Here is a 19,526-nt window from a genome sequence, read left to right as displayed (position 1 = left end):
AGTATTCAAAAGCGCTACAGGGTGATCCGTCAATAAATTCTGTCACTTCCCTAGTCCGCATTGCAAAATTATGTCGTTTCATAAAGAGCAGGTAGGTATCACCCTGTTTTAAGGGATTTGTCCATTGTTATCGACGGATAAATACTGAGCCAGAGGCGCGCTAGTGGGATAATTGCCAAAAGAATATGCATTCATAAAAATTATATTAAAGGAAAAAAAAATTTAATACAGCAGAACAGTGTTATTAAAAAAATATAAAATGTAACAATAAAATATATACGAACCGAAATCGGGAAATACTCACAAACACACACGAACGAACTTTACGTATTGAAACACTTGTGGGGACTTTAAATCAATTTATTCACAAAAACGACAAGAACTTTACTGGATACGTTATTACAATTTGACACTTGAACAATACTAAAACTGTGAACTTCCCTTAACGTTTAACAACACTCTATTTATACCCTAATTGAATGTTCTAGAGATTACTAGGTACAATTTTCGAGAACCTTCCGAGAAAATAATTATTCAGACTACCCTTAATTCTAAACCCTAACCTAAGCAAAAGTGTCACTGTCACTGATACACTGGTCTCTGTCCAGATTGCTTATCCCGCTACAGTATATTTACAATTCAATTAAATTATTCTACATCAGTATAGTCTTCATCCGAAGAACTGTCATCATCCCCTGGTGTTATAATTATAGGGTCAACCACCTGATCGACCAAGTTGTCCAGTTCCCACATTTTATCTTCCTCTTTTAAAACATGCTGGATTGCTTTTTGCCAGTTTTCTGATGTGATTTCCATAATGGCTTGATCAAACAATACCTTGACATCTTTCATTTTAAATGTGGTATTGTGCCTTGCAACATATCCTTTAACTTGTGCCCATATAAGTTCTATAGGATTTAATTCGCAATGATATGGCGGTAGGCGCAGCACAGTTACTTTATACTTTTCTGCTACATCTTCTACGGCATATTTCATGAAGCGAGATTTATGTTGTTTTACTATGGCTAGTAGTTCCTTCTTTACTGAATTCGTCTCAAACTGAATACCTTTATTTGACAGCCAGTTAATAATTTCTTGCTTTCTCCAAGCTGAAGTTGGTACCTTCTCTAAGCGCCTTGAATGGTAGCTTGCATTATCCATAACCACGACCGAATCAGCTGAAAGAAATTTTAACATTTCCCCGAAGTAGTCTTCGAAGACATCCGAATTCATGTCCTCATGATAATCTCCCGTCCGGCACGACTCAAAGCTTAACAAACCTTCTTTTAAAAATCCGTCTTCGCTTCCAATGTGAGCAATTATAAGCCTCTTCCCTTTTCCCGAAGGCACTTTAATACCCGTCGAAAGGCCTTCTATGAAAGCTTGGCGAGAACTTGTTATATTTTTATCTTGCCACATTTTTTTGACTATATAACCTTCGTTTATCCACGTCTCATCAAGATAAAAAATTTTCTTTTGCTCTCTGCGGTACTGCTTTATAGTTGTCAAATATTTTCGTCTCCAGCAAACAATTTCATCACTTTCCAGTAATAGTGCCTTTCGATTGTGCTTTTCCCAGGCAAAATTCATACTTTTTAAAGTTTTCCATAAAAGTTTTCTGGATATCAAAGGAATATCGTTATCTTGGCTTATCTCGATAAATATTTTTTCAAGAGTGGGTATTTCCTTTTTAAAATAAAACGAATGAACTTTTCTTCGAATGTCACATTTGGTGTCTTCATCTAAGATTTTTATTGGTCTTCCTGATTTTCTCTTGCATGGACTTACCTGGCCTGATATCTTTCTTTCTCGCAATAATTTAAAAATCGTGGACTGTCCAATTCCAGTCATTCGGGCACATCGCTCAACACTTTCTTGCACAGACAAACTAGGGTGATCGTGTTTTATGCAATCATATACATTTAAAATTATAACTTTTTCGCAAACAGATAGCGGAGAATTTTTTACACTTCTTTTCTTTGGAGTAAATGTCCCCATTTTATAACTTTTTCACTATTTCTATATCACAATATCACTGTACGTTTAATTGGTGTAGTAACAATTACTATTATAACTCGAATGTTTAAGACACCATTACAATATATTTAAACCCTTTTTCTTAATTACCTGGGTTTAATAGGTATTGCATGATTGGTGGGCAGGGTCAAAAAGGGATTATTATAATGACATGGCACCTCGGAACTAAGTGTTAACCCTTTTTTGAGAAATCATGCTCAAGTATATGAACCCAAATTGCATATTAAATAAGTTTACAAGAACCACTAAAATTAATCTTAATCTTTTTTTAAGAAATTTTACTTACCTAAATACATGTAGGTACTTAGTTTTAGACCAAATTACTTCCCAAAAATGGCCTTTTATTATTATCTATGTCTGTAATTTTTAATTTACTTTAATTATTAAGTTTAATAATCCTAAGATTTGCCTACGCCCATGGACGACAACGAAATTCAGGCAAATTTTATGACACTTCATGATTTATTACTCTACACTCTTTTGAAATAGACTATAATATTGAGGTAGTAGGTTTTCAGTCACGTAACACCTAAACAAGAACTTTATACTATTTTTTGATAGTAGGGTTATCAAAACAAAATTTATATTTGACTGGTGAATTGTTTTTGAGAAATTATTTGATAATATTTGTTCATCAACATACAATGAGAATTTATAATAAATAAGTTTAAAGCAAGCACGACATAGTGAGAGCCCTGGGAAACCCCCGAAATTGAAATTGTTTATTGAAATAGGAAATATACATATAAATAATTACAAATCATATTTGAATTCTAAATTATAAAATAAAATAAAACTCAATACATGATATACAAGTAAATTGCATGATATGATTTATCCCTCTATAAACAGAGATTTTCTTAGTAACCATAATAAATACAAACATGAATATAACATCTAACAACAAAAGGCAAATAAATAAATGAAACAAATATATAGTATAAGTATGCAATAGATGTGTTCAGTTATAATTTAAAGTGCTACACTCTTACAAACTGTTGATATTTAATATTTTGATTTTTTATATTCAATCAAAGCATCCTAGAATGTTTGTGAAATGATAAATTTTTACCCTAATATAATAAATAAATAAGTGAATATTGTCTAGTAACCAAACAATCTAAAAATTTAGATATTTCAAATTGGATGATATCATAATATTTTTTATTGGTCTTCTATTGTAAATCAGATCTCAAAAGATATATAGTAGTGCAAATAAATATTCTGTAATTCTACAAAGCACATTTATATATATAAGCTGTAATATTTGTATTGAGCAATACTGTTGAAAAATAGTGTGAATCTGAAAAAATAATTCCTGTTTTCTTACTTGTGTAGCAATGATTATTTATTACTAGACATTAGATTATTTGCACTATCAAAATGTTGAAATATGTATGCAAATATGCACTAAAAAAATGTGAAATATGCAAAATCAAAAAACCATTATAAGAATTTATGTTGATTTTAACATTATATTCATATATTATACATATGTTAATATTAGTTACATATATGTTTTTCTGCAGCAAACTTGTGACATTTGTCACTTGATATTAATTTATAGGCTGAAAATGACCTTCCGACGTCAACTGACGAGACTAGACAGAACTTGAAATTTGACACCATTCCTGCAGAGACCTCTTCATCCAGTGCCGTTGATAATTGTCTCAATTTTCTTTATTCTTTCAAGACCGAGGTTTTTATATAAAACTGCGTTTAATTTTGAACTTTGAAGGCGCATTACCCTGTTCAATAATTTTTTTAATATTTCCAAACCAAAGACTTGCACATTTTCTCAATTGCATCGGGTATATTGCTGAAATGTATTACAATAAGAGCTTTTTTTTTTCAATGAAGGATCCTCAAATACCAGCTGGCTTGAATCGATTGCAATGGTGTCTGATTTTTCAAATTTTTCAACTACTTCTTTTGTGGCATAAAACGATAAAGCTTTCAACCAAGTTTACCACCGTGTTAATATTATATTGGTTCTGGGGGTAGATGTGTGGTAGTTGCTTTTTATATGCTTATACTCACAATGATGCTTTTTAATTTTAATTTTTTTATATTTAATTCATTTTATTTTTTATTCAATTAATACACAAAAATACAGAAAATAAAAATAAAACACTAACGAAAACAGTAATTGCAGTACATAAAGATTGTGTATAAAATATCATCAAAGTGACTTAACACTTGTATTATGCTATAAAGTAATACTAATTACAGTTGTGTGCAGAGAGTTAGGAAACAATTTAGTGGCAGTTATAGGTGTTCTAATATTTTGATAAATTCAAAGTAATTTTCGAGAATCTTTTTTTTTATTCTATAGAGAAAGTTTTATAATTTTTAATGTTTTATCCTTAGGGGTAGATTATTTACAATTTTTAGGTAGTGTGTAAGTTGAAAAGTGATGACAAATATTTTTATTGAATTTTGGAGTGGGTAGGAATTCGTTTGTTGTACTTCTAGTAATATGAACTGTGAGAACATAATTACGAAATGTTTTGTTTTTGAATGCAAACATACATAAACTATGAAAGTATAATGTTCGAATATTACTAAGATCTTCTGAATATATAAAATTGGTGTGATATGGTCTTTTTTCTTTAAGATTATTTTCAGAATATAATTCTGTATTACGTTAAGTTTTTGCAAGGAACTCTTATACATTGCTACATTGTATTTGCATATGCAAACATGTGAATGCATATAATTTGATGTCTAATTATTACATACAAAAACACTACTGGGAGAATTTATTTATTTATACACGGGCAGGCCCAATTCAAATACAAATATCACAGTTTTATATAGTAGTCGATGCAATTTAGTGGATTGAAAGTTAGTTATAGGAATAATAGTTACAAAATAGTAAGATAAAATATAGATTAATTAAGAAAAAATTCACAAAATGTAACAATATGAACTAATCTAATTCTTGCAGGCAAATAACACTCAACATAATTCAACAGCCCAAGCTGAAAATATTAAATAGCTAGGTCAGAAATATGGTTTTTGAAGTGGGAATCTGATATATTGAAGACTTGAAGGTTGTTCAAGGAATTGGCTAATCGATTATAATTCAAGATTATAATTTTTCGTTATACCATTAAATGTCATACTGTATTGAAGTCATCATAAATTTTGTTTTTTGAGTCGCTAATGTAATTTAAATCCCTTTTCTCGAGTATTTTCAATGACATAGGGATTCTTCTACTTATGGCAATGGATTTTTTAAATTTTCATAGATATAATTGAGAGTTCCATATAAAAAAAATCTGAAGCAAATTATATGTTGTGTGATATACCCTATTTTTAATATTGAGGCTCAAATGTTTCATGCAGCTACGGTGGCGCTCATATTGTTGACCAGATGAGAGAACTTGATCGCGGATGTCACTTACTTGTGGCTACTCCTGGTCGATTATTAGACATGATTGACAGAGGACGTATCGGACTTGACTATTGCCGCTACCTAGTACTTGATGAGGCAGATAGGATGTTGGATATGGGTTTCGAAGTGCAAATCAGAAGAATTGTAGAGAAAGAAACTATGCCAAGAACTGGAGAAAGGCAGACATTGATGTTTTCAGCTACATTTCCATCTCCTATTCAGATGCTGGCTAGAGATTTCTTAGATAATTATATTTTCTTGGCTGTTGGAAGAGTGGGCAGCACATCGGAAAATATTACCCAAAAAGTAAGTAGAAATCTATTTTCGAAATTATGATGAGCAAGGAAAGTTTTTTTAGGTTGTTTGGGTAGAAGAACATGACAAGCGCTCATTTCTTCTCGACTTACTCAATGTGGCTGATCTCCAACAGCCTTCTGCAGAAAGTCTTACGCTTGTCTTCGTCGAGACGAAAAAAGGTGCGGATTCTTTGGAAGAGTTTCTGCACAATGAAGGTTATCCAGTAACTTCAATTCATGGAGACCGTAGCCAGAGAGAACGAGAGGATGCATTAAGACAGTTCAGATCGGGAAACACTCCTATTTTAGTTGCTACTGCCGTGGCCGCAAGAGGGCTTGATATTCCTCATGTGAAACATGTGATCAACTTTGACTTACCTTCTGATATTGAGGAATATGTTCACAGGTATGCTCTTAATATTTAACTGATGTTTTTTCACATATGAATTGGTTGGATTATTACTTTATACCAACTTATTTTTTTGGCTATTGGATGTTCGGTGCCTGTATGAAATGAAATTTCCAGTATAAATAATATGAAATTAAATTCCCAGTATAAATAAAGAATGAAATTAAACGTACTATGGAGAGACTGAACTTGATGTAGGGGAGATAATATATTGGATTTCCATTATATTATTTAATAGTTATGTTACCATTGTTCCACCACTAATAACTGAATATAATTGGTGCGGTTTATTCTTTTAAATAGAAAAAAATTTGATTTATATTTTTCATAAACCCACACAAAACAAATAATTTTGATGTTATTGAAATACTTTTCTCAAACCAGTACTGATTTTAAACAGTTATGCAGTTGAACGAATAGTAGCGTTTATTTCTCAATTAAGAAATGACTGAACTTCTAAACCTTTTGAAGACTGATTTCTTTACTTTCATGCATCTGGACGAACCATCATCTTGGCTTAGTATTCATAGTATAAAATTGGTATTGTTCTTAATATAAGTTACTACTTATTATGATATCTAATCTTTATCTGTTTTCTACTTGAAATCCTGCTTAAAAAATTGGAGTGGTTCAAATTTGAAGAAAACTCAATTAACCTTGATCTGCCCAAAAATTCCGCAACAACCAATTAATATAAGCAGGTAATTTTAAGCAATGGTTTCGAAATACAAAACCAAATTATCCTAGAGGGAGCTACTCGCATAGGTCTGACAAAAAATTCAATCATAGACCATGTCCTCATAAATAAAGGACGATGTAGCATCAATATGAAGGAAACTTGTCTCTCAGATCATAACATTATGGAAATCACAATAGATGATCCAAGTGCTATCAAACTAAGCTTGGTAAAAATAGAAAGAAATCGAGTTAACTACAAAAAATTCAAAGAAAATGTTACAATCCGACTAAATAATGAGAAAATAAAAAACTTTGAAGGAATCATAAAAATTATTGTAGAGGAAAAAAAAATACACAGAAACAACAATGCTGAAGGTAAAAGAGGAAAATGAATGGATAACATCGGAGTTTCTAGACAAAATCAAGGAGAGAGACAAAGTATATAAAAAACTAAAAGGATCGCCCAACCCCCAACTTCAACAAAGGTTTAATTATTTGAAAAATGAGGTTAATACAATGAGACAGTACCTGAAAAGAAATTGGATTGAAAAACAAATAAACAAAGCAGGAAGCAATTCAAAAAAGGTATGGCAAGTCATAATGTCATACATAATATCAATAGAACAAAAAGGAAAACTAGTATAGACAGAATAAGATCAGAAGATGGAACCTGTATTACAGATGAGCTCCAAGTTGTTGATGAATTCTCTAAGTATTACTCTGAGGTAGGAGAAAAGATCACGGAGACTATACAGGATACAGATTTGAACTTCATAGAACAGGAAAACAATAAATCCATATTTCTCCAGCCTGTTGATAAAAAAGAAATTTCAACTATAATTCACTCTCTGAAAAATGCTTCAGCACCAGGATATGATGGTATAACTAAGGAGGACTTGTTGAATATTATTGATGAAATAAGTGATCACCTAGTAAAGCTAATAAATGACATTATGGAAAAGGGATACTTTCCACCAGAACTAAAAATAGCTAAAGTAATACCAATATATAAAAATGGAAAACATGATAGGCTAAATAACTACAGGCCCATATCACTGCTAAGTGTCTTTCTAAAATAGTGGAGAATGTGTTGAAAGTCAGAATGTGAGATTTATTAATGAAACTCATATCAATATGGCTTTCAAGCAATAAGTCTGTTGTTGCACTGTAGTAAACTGTTGCACTACAGACTTATTGCACTATATCGCTTCTGAAATGGATAAAAACAAATATATAATAACAGTATTTGTAGATCTCTGAAAAGCATTTGATACTGTGAATGTAGATAAGATAATGAACAAATTGTTAAATATAAGATTCAGAGGGGTTGTTTATAAACTGTTGAAAAAACTTACCTAACAGAGAGAAAATTATACACAAAATTAGAAAACAATCAAAGTGATGAGTATAATATAAATATTGGTGTGCCACAGGGATTAGTTCTCGGACCTATACTGTATCTTTTGTATGTCCACTCATCTTGGATGCAAGATACTTTACCTTTGCTGATGATACCGCACTAGTATATTCAAATAACTGTCTTGAAAAATTAGAACAAACAGTGAATAATGACCAAAACAAATACTATCAATGGCTACTGATGAATAAGCTAGCATTAAATGTTGAAAAAACTGTGTATATATATGGTGCTAAAGCACAAAAACAAACGAAATCGGGCAATACAATTATATATAAACAATAGCTTGCTAAAAGAAGTCGAAGTTTACAAATACTTAGGACTGTTGATAGATAATAAACTCCAGTGGACAGAGCATATCAACAAAGTGATAATAAAAATTGGTTCAATGACAGGAGCATTAAAACGCTGTGCAAAATGTATAAACCACAATGTCAAAAAACAATATATTACAGCTATATTGAATCACATAAAAAGGTATCTCATACCATGTTGGGGGAATGCATCACAATAATTAATTAACAAACTAGGAAGAGCGCAAAACAAATCAATAAAAACTCTGTATAACTTGTATCGACCAACTTGAACAAACATTGTTTATGAAAATAGAAAAAATCATTACACTTGAATCATTGAACTTGAACTTTTTTTTACAAATATCTATGATTTTGAGGTTATCTTCATTTATCTTGTGGTTTGGTTCTTGAAGATGTTCGTACATTGCAGATTTTTTGTCCAAACAGACGTGTTCACGCAGTCTTATTTCAAAATTTCTACTGGTTTGGCCTGTATATACTGCAGAGCATTCGCCACACTCTATTCTATATATACCTGATTTCTTCATTCTATCCCGTTTGGGTTTTGCATTGAATAGGTTTCTACGGGACCTAGCACTGAACCCTGAGGCACCCCATGTTTGACTTCTGTAGTTTTTGATGCCTTGTTATTTAGTGATACATACCGCTGTCTTTTAGGTACGACTCAATGAGATCTAATGCTGTTCCACAAATTCCATATTTGTGGAATTTTTTCAACGAAATGTCATGAGAAACACTATTAGCACATGCTTTCACTACGGAAAGTGGATTTCCCTCTGATCTCATTCACTATTTTCAAGGCAGTTTTTGAAACATTATTGTTATTTGTGAAGGCATTATAATACACCTCCCTTTTGGTTTTGTTTATTTTTTGCTGAATTATGAGAGTGTTTTGATTCTGGATTCCGTCATTTTATAAATGTAATTTTTTTGTTTCAGTTCATTTATGTTTTTTTTTTCAGATCGTCTGTAAACCGCTTTGATTTATGAATTTTTTTATTTACTTTTTTTTTAGAGGAAATGCTACTTCAATCGTATACGTTATAAAAACTTCAGTAATATTCACGCATACGTGAATTTAGCTAAGATATTTGGATTGTCAGATAAGTAAAATTGTGTCCAATTTATTTTTTTCACATGTTATATGAACTCTGCTATGCCCATTTCACTTAATTGCCTGAATTTTTTAATTTTTTTGTTGTCCCAAACAGAATTTGTATTTATTTTTACACTGATGAATTGCCTAAAATGATCTGATATGTCCTCTCTGATGATTCCAAAGTCAAGATAGCCGTTGAAATTTACGCAGATACATGTGGCGGAGTACCTGGTAACCCTAGTAGGTTCACGTAAGAGAGTTTCAAAATTATGAGATACGAGTATATTATTAGAATATTTTCTTCTTTGCTGTTTGGTTGTTGTTTATATGTTATTTGTAATTAAAGTTTTATGTTAATACACCACGAAACATTGTCAACCACCTTCAAACATTTTCTCCTTTGCTGTTTGAGATAAAATTTACATTAAAATCCTCTAGTAGTACAACCTCAGTATGGTACCTGGTAATGAATTATCAAGAGAATTTGTCAAAATCACCACGATTAGATCTAAATATCGTCACTATAACAGTATCTACAATAACTATAGCTGTGAATTCTGCATTTATTTACATACAGAAATGACTAACATCAATTTTTTTGTGATAAAAGATTTTTTTTAGAAATATTGCCACACCTTCATGTTTGAAATTTTGTCTACAGTAAGAATTCACTATTATGTAATCCTCTGAGTATCACGACCTAACAAAAATAATTCCAGCTAGTCATGGAATCTCTCTGCAGTTGATTCAGTGGGATGTCCACTGCGCCACCTGCAGACAGAGCCAGGAAAGAACTCCACAAGCATACTCCGGTGGGGGTTCGGAATAATGATTAATATTCCGGAAAGGTGCATTAGGATATGCTCGAGGTTGTCCCTTTCCTCTCATGCAGACCTACGACTTTGTAGGTACGTGTGGTACGTATGTATATATATATATATATATATATATATATATATATATGTATGTATATGTATGTATATGTATATATATGTATATATATATATATATATACCGGGTGTCCCACATTTTATATGACAGGCAATATCTGGTTTGTTGAAGGAGATACACAAAAATGTTTCATACAAAAGTTTTAGGAGTTCATGAGCGCTATATTTTGATATAATTTTTAAATATACAGGGTGTTTGGTGTAGGTGCTATAGACCAAAATTCCATTTTTTAAAATAGAACGCCCTGTATATCATTACATATTCAGATGCTACGTTAAATTCTGATATCATTTCATGTTTGGTTTTTGAAATTCGGTTACGGCGTTGTTGAGTTATTGCACTTTTCCTTAAATATAAAGTTTCAAAAAAACTTATTTACTCGTACACGAATCCAGTCTATATCTTTTATTAAATTGAACTAGACTACTACTGAATACAAACCATTATTCTCACCTCTACGATACGATATTGATATCAGTTGAATATAATATTGAAATTCTTGAGAATGTGACTAACTTGAGGGTGAATTGCTTTATATTGCACAATTTCATCAAGAAGCTTATGCTTGTTGATGCCATAGTAACAAATGTTGTTGAATTGTATCTACTTGTCAGTTCGATTCAGTGATTCTTTGCAAAACAGTAACTGTGTTCTTTGTGCGAAAACTCCAGTATGCCTTTCGCGTTTAGTCCAAGTGATTGCATTGATATGTTATTAGTTTTTGGGGAATGTCAGAAAAACTGCCGTCAAGCACAATGTCTATACCAAGAACGTTTTCCAGACAGACCCATTCCGTCACGAATGACTTTTTCGAGAGTTGTAGAAAAATTGCGAACTGGGTTATTTCCTTCTACTATAAAGCATCGTCATCATACGAGATCTGTTAGAACTGAAGATTTAGAGATCAATGTGTTGGCTTATATTATTATTCATCCACATGTTTCTATCCGTACTCTTGCAGAAGAAGTCGGTGTGAGTAAATCTAATGTACAGAGAATTCTGAAAGAAAATAAATACCACCCATTCAAAATTCAGTTGGTACAAGGTTTGAAACCCACGGACTTTGAAACACGACTTGAATTCATTGCTTGTATTCAGGTAATATTACATGAAAGTCCTAACATATTCAGTCAAATTTTGTGGAGCGATGAATCGTGATTCCACAATAATGGAGTTGTGAATCGACATAACAGTCACTATTGGTCTCAAGAAAATCCCCACTGGGTCCGCGAAAGTAATTTTCAAACTACTTGGGGTATTAATGTATGGTGTGGATTGTTCAATGGCCGCATAATAGGACCTTACTTTTTTAATGAAAATCTCAATGGATTGCGATATTTACATTTTCTAGAAAATGATTTGATCCAGTTGATGGAAGATATTTCCATAGCAGAACGACAAGGAATTTGGTGGCAACAAGATGGTGCTCCTCCTCACAATTCACAGGTTGTTACTGAATATCTGGATAGAACGTACCCAAATAGATGGATTGGTAATAAGGGTCCAATTCGGTGGCCGGCTCGTTCCCCAGATTTATCACCGCTTGATTTTTTCCTATGGGGTTATTTAAAAGATATTGTTTTCACTACTCCCCCTTTGAATGTGGATGATCTGAAAATGAAAATTCGACTAGCGTGCAGTGATATTACGCCTGATATTATAAGAGCGACTTGTACGAGAGAAGTGATTCGACGTTTCGAAGCCTGTATAATATCTAATGGGCATCACAATTTTTATGACTTATTTCTAGGTACCTACCATTCTTATGAAATGATTTATCAAGTTATATTATTTACATTGTTATTAATTGAAGATTTGTTTTCGAATACACCTCTTTCAATTTCGCAATTGTTTCATATTCAAAATGATTCCTGACTGAATTCCACAACTCAAAATTGAAACCATTACTTCGAACACCCAAAATTTTGACTAATTTTCATGTGATTTGATGCAGAGAGAATAATTGTATGAGATATTTTTAAAAATAATAGTCGTTCTCAAGACTTTACATTTTAAGCAATAACTCAACAACGCCGTAACCGAATTTCAAAAACCAAACATGAAATGATATCAGAATTTAACGTAGCATATGAATATGTAATGATATACAGGGCGTTCTATTTTAAAAAATGGAATTTTGGTCTGTAGCACCTACACCAAACACCCTGTATATTTAAAAATTATATCAAAATATAGCTCTCATGAACTCCTAAAACTTTTGTATGAAACATTTTTGTGTATCTCCTTCAACAAACCAGATATTGCCTGTCACATAAAATGTGGGACACCCGGTATATATATATATATATACATACACATATATATATACATATACATACACTTTTAAAGAACGATAGTGTTCCATGAAAGTAATATTCCAAACTTTTTCATATCTGTTTCTATTTCATAACGATTGCACTGGTCCACAAAATTTTAACTGTTTTTTGTCACATGAAAACATATCAAACTTTGAATCTACTAGGGTCACTAACCAATATTGTATCAATGAAAAAAAATTGATACAACAGGTTTTTGTCTTGACATCAAAGCATATATTTTGGTGAAAACTACAAAAATTAACTATATTCAGAGAAATTATTACTTACTGTACAATAAATATTTATTATGATTTTCGTGAATATTTGTCTTCTGGTAGGTCCCTCCTACCTATTAAGTAAATGTCCTGATGTAATATATCTTTCCTTTTTCTTCACCTTCTTCTTCACCTTCAAACAAATATCTTTCCTTGTTCGTCACTCACAACACCCATATCTAGATGAGAGTCAAACATACGTATTTTTTAGTTCACATTACACCCCAAAGCTTTATTTGACATTAGTTCCTCTATTTTTGTTTGTGTTTTCCGCATTATGATTTCCTAGGAAATTTTGGACAACACTCACAAAACATTTCCAGGCGATTTGTTCCTGGTCATTTAGTTCTCCTTCAGAGCTCTTATCCTTCATAAGTTGTCGTATTTGTTAGCCTACAAATATTCTCCCTTCAATTTTCGCGTTGCTGAGTTTGGAGAATTTCTCTTTCAGATATAAAAATCCACTGACATCTTTGCGCATAGCTTTTACAATTTTTTTCATCAGACCGAGTGAAACGGTGGTAAAAGTATGTCATCAGGGTTCATTCACTAAAGGCTTATTTTTAACATTTTTGCGGCCTGGAGTAATTTATTTTAATAGTGACTTTTTCCCATTCGCAAATAAAACAGCAAAATTTTGTGTAATCAACATGTAGTCCAAGCAAATAATAAATAACTTTTAAATCGCCACAAATTTTCCAATCGTGTTCACTGTATTTAGTTTTTTCAAGAAGAAATATCATATTTTCGTAAGTCTCTTTCATATCAGAACCATGATCAACTGGCACTGAAGGGAGTTCGTTTCTGTTATGCAGCAACACTGCTTTCAAACTAGTTTTTGAGGAGTCAATGAACAGTCGCCAGTGACTTGGATCATATTCAAAATTCAATAAATTCATCACAACATAAATATTACAATGGACTTTAGGAAAGTAAGGTTTTATTTCATCGTCACAATGTCGAAAATAAAAAATTTTTGTATCAGGAGAAAGTAAATTCCAGTCCTTTAATCTAGACCCCAAAAGCTCAGCCTGTTATACAAATTCAAATCACGTACTAAATCGTTTAAATTACTTTGTGTCAATAAAGTGCGGTTATTTTGAAGTTTGCGATTCATAACTTGGATCACTATCTTCATATTCCTCACGCGAACAAGTTATGCCGGACTAGAATTCCGACTTTCTGGTCGATTTGGAGGCTTCGGCACAAGCAGTTCGGCACGATGTAGGATAGGTCTGTTGGCCGAAGACGAGTTTGGATACTGGATAGTATGTTTGGACTTCGTTGTAATGCCTTTTATTTTTGTTTGACTCAAATAAAAGCCCAACCTAATAGGAGTCTCACACCCGTTACACAACATTTATCTGGGACCCAGAATTTATCTTGATGCTGCACAGTAAATCCAAAATATTCTTGAAAGCACTTTTCAATTAATGGGGTGAAATTTCGACGCTGGAATGTAAAAGCTGATTCTTCATACACATAACAAAACTGTCAGGGTTAGTAGAACACTTTCGTTGCATATTTGCGATGTACCCAACGAAAATAAAATGTATGTTAGCTGATGCAATAGATATACAGTCGACTAAATTACGTATATTAGGTCAGAAATGAATATATAGCTGTCACAAAAAACTGGATGTGATTGAATCAAAATTATTTTAATATTTATAATGGGGGTAGGCCAACATAAACAAAACACATCACAAAGTTCATGTGACAAAAACACTGTTGACCTGTGTTGTCCAACCTTAATGGTTGGTGTATTTTGGTTTATACGACCTTTGTCTTTTCAAAAAGTCCATTATTTAAGAAGACAATCTCCAAATTTTCGTTTCCTAATCAACTTATCCACTTATGAATATTTCTTGCATAAATAATTTCCTGTATTGTAGTTTCTTAGGAATAAATAAATGTTTATGATCGAAGGATACCCATTACTCTCCGCGCCATTTTCTTGATAACTTTTTTCTCGCTTCTTATATCTTTGCTCAAGGGAAATTTGACCAGCCTATGGATAAGAAACTGAATATCACAACATTTTTAATTTCTACATTATGTTCCATTTCATATGTGAACTGAATATTTGAGATCTGTTGTTGAGAAGAGTATTGCATTTCTGGTGATTGGGTTTTGATTTTGGCATTATATTGAAGTGATGATAATCACTTCAATATAATGGAGTTCTCTCATTCAGTACTTTCCAAAAGAAATGAGTACAAAAATCTGTTTTTCCGTTAACCAGCTATGGCATCCGAACGAACGAACGAACACGTCAATCACCAAAATTTGGTTGATTTTGAACATTCACTTAAAAAGTTATCAAAGAATAACATTTCTCTTTTTGTTACTTTGAGGATCCGTAACTTGGTAATGAAGGATTTTAGGAACAAAAGTTTTATGAAGTACTGATGATATGTAAACCCCATTTATACATTTCCGATAGGAAAAGAGGAATTCCAGGGACACCCTGTATATTCCATAGAGAGTTCTTAAGTTACAATCGACTTCCCAGGAATAGTAAATGTAGAAAATCAATTGATCACTTTAGAAAATGGTCATTTGAATTGCTAAAGTTGAATTACACTAATACATAGAACCTATTTTATTTATATGGATTTATTTATATCATTTTCACACTGCTCGGTATTAAATGAACATTGGATTTATGATTACTTTCAGTTTCTTTTTTTTTTATAACAAGATTTTCATAATAAAGTACCGGCCAGTTTCATTCTATATTTTTACATTATATGATATATTCCAGAATTGGACGTACAGGACGTATGGGAAACTTAGGTTTGGCAACTTCATTTTTCAATGACAGAAACAGAAATTTATCCAGTGGTATGTTGGATTTGTTGATTGAGGCCAAGCAAGAGTATCCAAGTTGGTTGGAAGGTGTTGCTGCAGATGGCAGGATGCCTAGTGCAGGCAGGCGTGGTGGCAAGGGAAGGTACGGTGGCAGCGGAGGAGGAGGAAGCTTTGGGAGCAGAGATTACCGTCAACAATCTGGAGGAGGAATGCAGAGAAACCAAAGAACCAGCGGAGGAGGAGGCAATTATGGCAGTAATGGATATGGAAATGGAGGTGAGGAGAAATAAAATACAGTCACTAGGGTTAAGGGTTAAGGAAAATAAATTTCAATTGTTATTCATCTGCTGGGCTAAGAATTCATTTCACGATATACTGCTTAAGGGTTGAAAATTTGCTCAACTTTCAAACACTTTTATGATATTTGATATTATCTATGGGGATAATATCCCAGAGTTGTCAGTCTTACAAATTCGCAGAATTTCAAAAGAAATACTAGTCGATTTCCATCTTTTGAATAAAATAAAAATTGGATTATTTATTGAAACAAAAGTTATATCAAATATTTATTTTTTATTTAGTCCTTTTTGGACATTAATTATATGACAATTAAGTGCTCATTTTTTAGACTTACTCATACGGCAAAAAATATGCAAAAGATTTGGCAATGCTGTAATCCTCAAGGCAGGTTGAGCAACAATAGACTCTACTGATAACATTTTCACAGAATCGTAGGTTTCATTGCTTGAAGGAATTATAATTGTGTGTAATAATTGTTTTCAATTTCATATGTAAACTTGATACTAGATAACCTGTTGTTAGGAATCGACACAAGATATGCATGTTAAGAAAAATGTTACATTTCTGGTGTTAGGAATACTTCGTTTTTATGGATACAAAATAATCATTTTGCCGAGTCTCTCAATTATATTTCTCAACTCTGTATATATTCATTTCAAATCTTGATAGAATTATGTTTTCATTTTCCAGGAAGCAATTATGGAGGGATTGACAGAGGAAGCAACTTTGGAGGCAATTATGGAAATTCCAACAGTCGTGATGACTGGTGGTAGAATTAGATTAATTCAACATTACATAGAACATTTACTACCCATCTTTAGTGGATCCCCGTATATCAGCATTTCTCTCGTGATATTTTTCCTATTATGTCTCATACAGACATGGACCATGCATTGTATGCGTTGTGTGTTCAACTGAGTCAGGGCATTAGTGAAGGCCACAAGGCAATTATTTCTTTCCTTTTTTTTAATTTCTGTCGGAGCACACTGAACACTAAACTCCTCATCCATTATAACAATAAAGCATAATATTAGGTAAAACTATTTATTATCTATATAGACGTGTTAATTTCCGATAGAAAGTACCATTGACTTGATAAAATAATATGAATCACTTATTGATGTGTGACTTAGATGGGTATGTAATAAATATATGTTGTGTCTTCTGTTTTGCTACCTTGAGGTAGCAAATTATCTTGAATATTATTGTTATTAGTGACAAAAAGGTATGCTGCACCTCATTGGGGGTTAATTATAAAAACTTTTTTGCCAAACATTTCAAGGTATTTGAATTATTATTTAACAAAACTTGTGGTAAATGATGAACTTGAAAAGTTCTAACTTCACATTTTTGTAAACGTCAATATATATCTAAGGTATTCAAAATATCTAAAAATTTAAAAACCAATAGTCAGAGTCGTAACACAATTCAGTCTTCACAAAAAAATCATGTTTATGAATTAATAAACTTTCAAATCTCATGCACAGCAAGTTAATAACTGAGTGAATATCGAAAATACTTATGTTGGATTAGAGCTTCTTTCGATACTAACAAGTCCCAAGTATTGGAATGAATGAATTAAGTGAAATACAAGGGCTCAAATAGCGTTGCAGTTACAGCTATTTAGGGCGCTAAGAGTATTCTTTACACGACTGTGATATTTACCGATCTATTGAAATAATCTTACTTGATTATTAAGCTGCACCGAGACGGATAAGAAGCAGTCAGAGCGAATATGTCGCTTATGCGAATAAATCTTAGCGTATTTAATTTATTAAAACTTTGAATTAATAGAAATATGAATAGCAAATAAGGAATAATTATCTCGTTAGAGTGGGCACGAAACTTATTTTTGTGCCTCTTCAGAGTGGTTCTCAATGTTTCCAAAACGAAGTACAGTTAAACATTTTCGATGAATAGCACCAATTTGCAACATTGGGGACCATATATGATTTCTAACTATGCGCTTTCTCCAGGTGTTTTAACTAAATATGTTGAAACAGCATAATCTTTATATGTACATTTCTCTTGTTCTTCGTAGTTTTTATTTATATAAGTTGAGTGATAGATTTTTTAATGATTGAATAGAGTATTATGCTTTTTTGTGTTCCATTTTGAAGACTTCTCTGATATACGAAGTGAGTGGTCATTTCTAATGAATCTCAGATCATGTTTTTCCATCACTTTAACCTCATAACACATAACGTTTAATTAATAAAATTGGTATCATTTAAAACCATGGAAGTCTTGTCTTCTATTGAATATTGATGGTGATGTATACCAATTATCTTTCCATACTATAAGGAAAACTATTTGAAAAGTTTCTAATCTTTTAAACATTTTACGTACATTATGCTCTGTCAATTTTGAACAGAATATGTATAAAGATGTTCTAAGAAATTGACCAACTAGAATTGTTTGTGACTTTTGTTACAAACAAGTTTGTGCTTTCGTAAGCACAAATTTTCATTTTCAGAGTTGTCTTCAATTTGACAGAATGTATTGCCTTAAACTAACAATATTGCTAACAATCTGTTTTTCTAAAAAGTAATTTAGGAAACGATTCTTTTTCATTTTAACAAAGAAAATTACTCGATTCAATCATTGTCAACTCCCTGTGATATGGTTAGAAAATAATGTGCCTATTCTAACTGAATGTGCAAGTCACATTCTGAAACACTTGAAAGTTTGATGAAATGATAGAGGAGCTGTGACTGCAACCAAGTGAATTGTTTTTTAAAATGATTCGAATGGCACAAATGTTTTTGCTTCAATGATATCTACCAAAGTTGAAAGGATTCGTGCATATATCGAGTTGTTCCAAGAACGGACTGTGTTGAAACAATTGGATTTCTATGATGAAAGAGGTGGCAATAGGCTCCATCCATAACTTGGAATGTGAAGAGCGCATTAAGATTTTAATGCATTTACACATTTGTTCTGTTAGAAGTGCTTCTACAGCATTTGTAAATTAATAAAAATATTAAAATTTCTCATATATTTTTATTTCAGTATTTCCCTCTTGACATTTTCAATGATTCGATAAAACAGAATTATTATAAGTAATAAAATTGCCTTGAAAAATACTGTTTATCAAATGTTCTCAAGTATATCATGACAATGTCATAAATTATCGTAACTGTCAACTACTGTCTGTTCTTTTTTAAAATCTGTTTTTCCGTTAATCAGCTGTCACCCCCATACGAACGACCACT

At 32.0% G+C, this 19,526-nt stretch overlaps 1 protein-coding gene across 1 annotated transcript in view; it reads left to right on the top strand.

Moving 5' to 3' along the window:
* Window positions 1-19,303, top strand: part of bel (ATP-dependent RNA helicase bel) — a 51,865-nt gene extending 32,562 nt beyond the window's left edge. The window contains exons 5-8 of the mRNA XM_074176371.1: window positions 5,389-5,743; window positions 5,796-6,139; window positions 15,965-16,287; window positions 17,002-19,303. Coding sequence (XP_074032472.1) covers window positions 5,389-5,743; window positions 5,796-6,139; window positions 15,965-16,287; window positions 17,002-17,084 — 1,105 coding nt within the window. The 3' untranslated portion in view covers window positions 17,085-19,303. The remainder of the gene's footprint in view (window positions 1-5,388; window positions 5,744-5,795; window positions 6,140-15,964; window positions 16,288-17,001) is intronic.
* The last annotated feature ends 223 nt before the right edge of the window (window positions 19,304-19,526 follow it).

Source organism: Leptinotarsa decemlineata, unplaced genomic scaffold, assembly GCF_025532065.1.
Source record: "Leptinotarsa decemlineata unplaced genomic scaffold, Ldec_3_MD MMD2_P_RNA_scaffold_14, whole genome shotgun sequence".
Classification (NCBI taxonomy): Eukaryota; Metazoa; Arthropoda; class Insecta; order Coleoptera; family Chrysomelidae; genus Leptinotarsa; species Leptinotarsa decemlineata.
The sequence above is the reverse complement of the archived record's forward strand: the minus strand, read 5'-3'. Positions and strand labels throughout refer to the sequence as shown.